At 56.2% G+C, this 7309-nt stretch overlaps 1 protein-coding gene across 1 annotated transcript; it reads left to right on the forward strand.

Annotated features, from left to right (window-relative positions):
• Positions 1-1858: 1858 nt before the first annotated feature.
• On the forward strand, positions 1859-6876 carry FOXI3 (forkhead box I3). The gene is made up of 2 exons (XM_054065367.1): positions 1859-2634; positions 5325-6876. The coding sequence occupies exons 1-2, from the start codon at positions 1962-1964 to the stop codon at positions 5912-5914; spliced, it is 1263 nt and encodes a 420-aa protein (XP_053921342.1). The 5' UTR covers positions 1859-1961; the 3' UTR covers positions 5915-6876.
• The last annotated feature ends 433 nt before the right edge of the window (positions 6877-7309 follow it).

Consider the following 7309-nt stretch of genomic DNA (forward strand, 5'->3'; position numbering starts at 1 on the left):
GACAGAAACTAAATAAAAACACACGGACACATTAAAAAATCCAGAACACGCAAAAAAAACCCCAAAACACACAAAAAACCCCAAAACACGAAAAAAAACCCCAAACACACACACAAAAAAAACCCCCCAAACACCTCCCCTCATCATTAAAGGGAAAAATCCAAACTCATAATTCTTTATCACACTTTTAAGGTATTCTCTGTCTCCAATCCGTTTGCCTACTTCTTTTAAAACGAATTATGGTGGTAAAAATCCTGCTTAGGTAACACGAGAAATGAGAATTTGAGATTGGTTGGACTCGATGATCCAGTGGGTCCTTTCCAACCTACTGATTCTATGATCCTATGATTGAAGGTAGCCGGGGAAAGCTGTCCCCATTCAGCTTCACTGATTTACTTGTGCATTTATACCGATTTTATCAAAGACACAAAACACATAGACTTTTCCCAAACACTCCTCTCCCCAAAATCTTGATGTAACCAAGACACCCGGCGTTTGCAGCTCTAGGGAGAAAGCCTTGCATCTGTAACTGGAAAAAGGATTTTCATGCAGTTTTACAAGCAGGAAACGGAGTAACAATCCTTAAACGAGATTTACATCTTCTAAGTGGCTGCAAAGACTAAATTCTCCCGCACCATTGACCGGATTTTTCTTGTTATGGGTCCGGTCGTGTGTTTTGCCCCGAACGAGAAGGATTTCCCGGAGTAAGTCCCGCTACAAACCCCGGGGTCTCGGGGTCCTTACGAATACCGACAGTTTTTTCTCTGCAAAAGGATGCGCTTTCCCTCAAGCTCCCTCGAAGCACGAAAAACCAACTTTTATTCATTAAATCACACCCCACCACTTCCAGCCCTTTCCTCCCGCAAGACGAGGGAACACGCCGATGTTGTTTGTTTGTTTAATTTCGGGCAATTCCTTATCCAGAACTAATTAACTTGCGATCTCAAACCCGGCAGTTACGAGACGGGCAGCAAAATTACTCTTAAATTACACAGTTTTAAGGGAATTTCACCCTTCACATTCACCATTCACATTTAGCGACGCTAAACCCTCTAGACATGAGTTTTGGAGTCGAAGGGACCTGGGACAATCGCATCCGTGGGAAAAAGGGGGGATGAGAGTCGGGAGACCCCGGGGAGGGGGAGACAGGGCTGGGGGACACCGGGGAGAACCGGGGCAGCACGGAGAGACCCGAGGATGGAGGCTACAGGGCGGAGAGAGGCTTGGCATCACTGGAACAGCTCGGGGTGGGGGTGTCAGGGCAACTGGACGGCACTGGGAAGACGCGGGGAGACCAGAGGAGGGGGTGACAGGGCGAAGGGCAGAAAAGCAGCGTCGGGACAGAGCGGAGAGACCCCGTCAAAGAGGGTGGGAGGGCGGGGGGCAGCCGGGCAGCATCGGGGCAGTGCAGAGAGACCTGGGGAGGGGGTGGCAGGACGGGGAGCACCGGGGCAGCGGGGAGATCCCCGTGGAGGGGGATGGAAGGGTTGGGGGGGGGGCAGCCAAGCAGCATCGGGGCAGTGCAGAGACCGCCGTGGAGGGAGGTTGCAGGGCGGGGGGCAGCCGGGCAGCATCGGGGCGGTGCAGAGAGACCCGTGGAGGGGACGGGACGGGACGGGGCGGGGCGGGGTGAGCATCCCGGCGGGGAGGGCAGGCTCAGGGATGCTGCCCCCGCGCTGCCGGGAGCCAAATCCTTGGCGCCTCCCGCAGCTCCCCTCCGCCGGTCCCTCCCCCCATCGCCACTTTTGGGCCCCCTCCGCCTCCTTGCCCGGCACGGAGCCGCGCTACTGGCTGCTCCCCGAGCGGGGAGGCTGGGCGCACGGCAGCGCCTATAAGGGCTCCGCGCAGCAGCCCCCCGGGATTTTTTGGTCTGGGGCCACCGGAGGAGGAGGAGGAGGGGGCGCGGGGGATAAGGACGGGAGCTGGTGGGGAGCGCCGGCCGCCCTGCATGGGCAGGGATTATGAGCGCCGGTGAGTTGCAGCCCAGAGCCTCGGCGCCGGCGGCCGCCCCCGCGCCCCCGCAGCCCCGCAGCGCTCAGGAAGCCCCCGACATGGCTGTGTACTGCAGCGAGAACTTCAGCGTCTACCCCCAGCCCAGCCTCCATCCTCCCGGCGCCGCCGCAGCCGCCGCCGCCGCCGCTGCTGCCGCCGCCGCATCCTCGGGGCAGCGGGCGGGCGGCTACGCGCTGGGCGAATACGGGGCTCCCGCCAACGCCGGGTACCTCTGGGGCATGAACAGCCCCGCACCCTACCTGCAGGCTCCCCCCGGCTCCGCCGCGGCCCCGTTCCTGCCGCCGGGGTCGTACGGCTGCTCGCGGGGGGCGCAGCTGGTGGGGTCCCCCCCGGCGCCCGGATCGCCGCCCGCGGGCGGAGCGGAGCTGAGCTGGCTGAGCCTGGCGAGCCAGGAGGAGCTGCTGAAGCTGGTGAGGCCGCCGTACTCCTACTCGGCGCTGATCGCCATGGCCATCCAGAGCGCTCCCGAGAGGAAGCTCACCCTCAGCCACATCTACCAGTACGTGGCCGAGAATTTCCCCTTCTACAAGCGCAGCAAGGCGGGATGGCAGAACAGCATCCGCCACAACCTCAGCCTCAACGACTGCTTCCGAAAGGTGCCCCGCGACGAGGATGACCCCGGTGAGGCCGCCGGGATGCTCGGGGAGGAGGGGATGGGCCGGGGGGAGCGCCGGGAGAAGGGTTCGGGGGAGCCGCACCGCCGCGGGGTGAATGAGGAGGAAGCGGTGCCCCATCCGCGGGTCCCCTCGGGGCCGGTGGCAGGAGGAGACCGCGATCCTCTGTCCCCTCGGGGCCGGTGGCAGGAGGAGACCGCGGTCCCCGTGTCCCTTCGAGGCCGGTGGCAGGAGGAGACCGCGGTCCTCGTGTCCCCTCGGGGCCGGTGGCAGGAGGAGACCGCTGTCCCCGTGTCCCCTCGGGGCCGGTGGCAGGAGGAGACCGCGGTCCCCGTGTCCCCTCGGGGCCGATGGCATCAGAAGACCGAAGTCCCTCGTCCCCTCGGGGCCGGTGACAGGAGACCGGGATCCCCTTGTCCCCTCCGGGCTGGTGACAGCAGCAGACCGGGCTCTCTTGCCCCCCCAGGGGACAGTGAAATTAGGAGACCGGGCTCCCTTGTGGCCTTGGAGCTGGTGAGAGGAGACCGGGACTCCTTGCCCCCTCGTGGCTGGTGACATCAGAAGACCGAGGTCCCCTGTCCTGTCGGGGCTGGTGGCAGGAAGAGAACGGAGTCCTCTTGTCCCCTCGGGGACAGTGGCATCAGAAGATCGAGGTCCCTTGTCCTTTCGAGGCTGGTGACAGGAGGAGACTGGGATCCTCTCATCCCCTCCGGGCTGGTGACAGGAGACCGGGTTCTCTTGTCCCCCTCGGGGACAGTGAAATTAGGAGACAGGGCTCTTTTGTCCCCTCGGGGCTTGTGATATAAAGAGATCGGGCTCCCTTGTCCCCTTAGATCTGGTGAGATGATGAGACTGGGCTCCCTTTTCCCCTCGGGGCCTGTGTGATAAAGAGACCGGGATCCTCTTGTCTCCTCAGGGCTGGTGACAGGAGGAGGCTGAGCTCTCTTGTCCCTCGTGGCTGGTGACAGAAGGAAACTGGGCTTTCGTGCCCCCTTGGGGCTGGTGACATCAGAAGACTGAGCTCCCTTGTCCCATCAGGGACAGTGAAATGAGGAGACGGGGTTCCCTTGTCCCCTCGGGACTGGCGACAGGAGGAGACCGGGATCCCCTTGTCCCCTCCAGGCCAGTCGCTGTGAGAAGTTAAGGCTCCCTTCTCCTTTCAGGGCTGATTGCTATGAGGACGCCAGGTTCCTTGTCCCCTTGGGACCAGTGACATGAGGACACTGAGCTCCCTTGTCCCTTTGGGACAGATCATTGTGAGAAGCTGGGGCTCCCTTATCCCCTCGGGGTTGGTGACATGAGGACATCAGGCTCCCTTGTCCTGTCGAGGTCCGTGGGTGTGAGGAGATTGGGCTCCCTTGTCCCCTTGGGGCTGGTATGAGGAGGAGACTGAGCTTGTCCCCTCGGGACTGGTGATGTAAGGAGACTGGACTCTCTAGTTCCCTTGGGGCCGGTGACATGAGGAACCCAGGCTCCCTTGTCCCCTCAAGCCGGGCGCTATGAGGAGATCAGGCTCCATCTGGGCTGATCACTGTGAGAAGTTGGGGCTTCCTTGTACTCTTGGGGCTGGTGTCATGGGGAGACTGGGCTCCTTTGTCCCCTTAGGGCTGGTGATATGAGGAGACCAGGCTCCCTTGTCCCCTCAAGCCTGTCACTTTGAGGACACTGACCCTTTCCGCCCCCTCGGACACAGCACCAACCCCCACGGGAGTGTCGGTGAGGGGCAACTGGCCCCAGCCCTCACCCCAGTTCCGAGCTGACTCGGTGGGCTGAGGCTGGGAGTACTGGTTGTGCAAGACCTGGCTTCTTTGGCTGTGATTCATGGTTCCCCTCCCTGCCTGGTTCTGGGCACAGCCAGAGCCCTGGAGTGGGCAGAGGGCAGAGGCACTCCTGGATGGTGCGGGTCCAGCCTGGCTTGGAGAGGACACGCGAGAACATCATGGGGTCACTGGTCCTGTCAGCCCTGAGCATGGGCAAGAACAGGGAAGTGGTGGAGTCTCCTTCCCTGGAGGTGTTCAAAACACGGGTAAAGGTGTCACTTAGTGACATAGTTTAGTAGGCACGGTGGTGTTGGGCTGATGGTTGGACAGGATGATCTTAGAGGTCTTTTCCAACCTTCATGATTCTATGATTCTATAAGAAGTGTGTAGAGACAGCTAATGCCACCACCGCCACTAAGTCATGGGCAGCGGGCGGCTCGCCTGCAGCTCCTGCAGCTCAGCACTGCCAGAATCCTGTCCCTTTGGCATACTCGGCTGTGTCAGCCTGCCTTTCCACCAGCTCTTCTGAGAAGAGCCATGGCAGCGGCACCACCTTGTCACCCAGAGCCGAGGTGGCTCCAAGTGCCTCTTCTTGCTGTGAGACAGCCAGAGCAAAGGGAGCCCTGCTGCGCATTCCCTTTGGTAAAGTCTGAGGCAAAAGTGCAGATCCTCCAGAGAGGTTTATGCTCTGTGATGGGGAAGTTTTTTCCTCCTTCACATGACCTTTAAGTTCACTTGGGCATCGGAGGGGTGGAGGTCATGATGAGGAGCCAGGTTTTGGATGCTTGTACAACACACAGAGGAGGAACATGTGTAGGAAAGGTGTAGGTGCTGCGCTGACTGGAAAATTCATGGATATTGCTTATCTGTTTGTGGAGGGGCTCACTGTCACAAAAGTTGACTGAGATTCTCTCTTGTTTCTCCTGTTTTCCACCAGGGAAGGGAAACTATTGGACCTTAGATCCCAACTGCGAGAAGATGTTTGACAACGGGAACTTCCGTCGCAAACGCAAGCGGCGCTCTGAGCCCAATGCCCCCGCAACCACATCTGCAGCTTCCTCTCTGGGGGGCTTGAAGACCGAGGAAGAGCGATCCATCCCAGCCACAGGAAAACCATGTGGAAACAGTCCACCCCCAGAGCTGGACCCCTCACCTTCTGCCAGGGACCATCCAAAAAGCTCCTCTCCCTCCAGTATCATTTCATCCACCCCTAGCTGCCTCAGCACCTTCTTCAGCGGCATGAGCTCGTTGAGCAGCGGAGGCAGCCGGTTGACAGGAGGTCTCGGCAATGACCTGCATCACAGGAACTTCTCTCCCGGACAGCTGAGCAGTGGCACTTTCAACCCTTCCAGCAGCTCTTCTCAGGAGGTGCCTTCACCAGACCAGCTGCAGCGAGTTGCAGGACCTTCCCCCGCCTACTACAGCTCCTTCCATCCCAGCAGCAGCAGCCAGGGAGCCCAGTACAACCACTACTACAACTTCACCGTTAACAGCCTCATCTACACCCGGGATGGAACAGAGGTGTAGGACACTGAGGCAGTCGACCGGCGGGCGCTGCAAAGGGATTGGAAGTTGCCAGTGTATTTGGCAGCACAGAGGAACATACGCTTTTGCAAACAGCATTTCAATGTGGACATTTCCCAGGAGTTCTTCCAGGAAGCCAGATCTTCTCAGCTTTTAAAACAAGAACACCCCTTAACCACCAGCAGAAAGCAGATAAAAAGCCTTTTCCGCATCCTGGAAAATGTTAGGTGGTTTTGATGGCTTGCCGTCTAAATTCTGCAGACAAAAGTGAACTGAATTAATTTTTTAAGAGGCTTCTAATCCTGAATGTAGAATAAGAAGTTTAAAAACTATAACCACAAAGTGATATCAGCAAAAGCCAAGTGTAGACATCCAGTGAGTCTTAGAAGAGAGCAGGAAAAAAAAAAATGAAGAGATTTCTTATGAAGTGCCTTGTATAATGTATTAAAGAACTCCTCTGCCAGCAGTTGCCTCTGTAAGCCCTTTCTTTCTGCCCTGATCCTGCAATATGCAATGCACTGGGCGGGGGGGATACTCTGGGTAAACACCCACCCAAAACCTCCTTGAAACCCATGGAGGTTTGCTCTGGTCTTCCTACTTGTGGCATATTATACAGCCAGGGCTGTGTTGTGTAAAACAATTTTTTTCCTAAGCTTAGTACCAAAGATAACTCTAGCCATGCAGCTTTAGCATGAGAATAAACACTGGGGTATTTTTATACATATTTGTACGTAATGTAACTCTTCTGTACATATGTTTCTATGTGGTTTTGTATTTGTAAATTATGCTCTGGAGCTGTACTTATTTATAATGTGTTTTAAACTTTGTTAAAGTTTATTTTACTTTGTTTCCCCTTCCTTTTTTGTTGTTTTATTTTTTCATTTGTTTTTGGTTTTGTTCATTAGTGCATTAATGAGACTTTTCAGGCTGAACAGCTGTTGGGAATAAAATGTTAACAATTGTTAGATTTTTGCCTGGTTGTTCGTACTATGTTTGAGGCATTTTAAGACTCTGTGGGAGACAGGTTTTTCTTTTCACGTGGTTTGGGATTTATGAACAACTTCACTCGTGCAGTAAGACAGAAAAAGCCAGCTCTGAGTCCAAAGGAGACACACGGGAGCTGATTTGCAGCCTCTCATAGTGTCACTGTGCAGAGTGGGCACTCGGGGCTTGTTTGTTTGTTTGTTTTTGTCACCCATCTGAATCACAACCGCCCTTTTCCAGCCTGGCTTAGTGGATAAAAATAAAAGTAAAGTAAAAGAAGCGAGGCTGGTTCCAGCGTGGTGCTAGCTAGCAGGAGGTACAAAGTCTGAGCTTGGCTGTTGGCTCAATACGTATTGCAAATCAGTTTTTCTAATAGGGTTGCACCTGCTTAAAATGGCAAGCTCGTTAAGAAGC

Source organism: Cuculus canorus, chromosome 4 (assembly GCF_017976375.1).
Source record: "Cuculus canorus isolate bCucCan1 chromosome 4, bCucCan1.pri, whole genome shotgun sequence".
NCBI classification, from domain to species: Eukaryota; Metazoa; Chordata; class Aves; order Cuculiformes; family Cuculidae; genus Cuculus; species Cuculus canorus.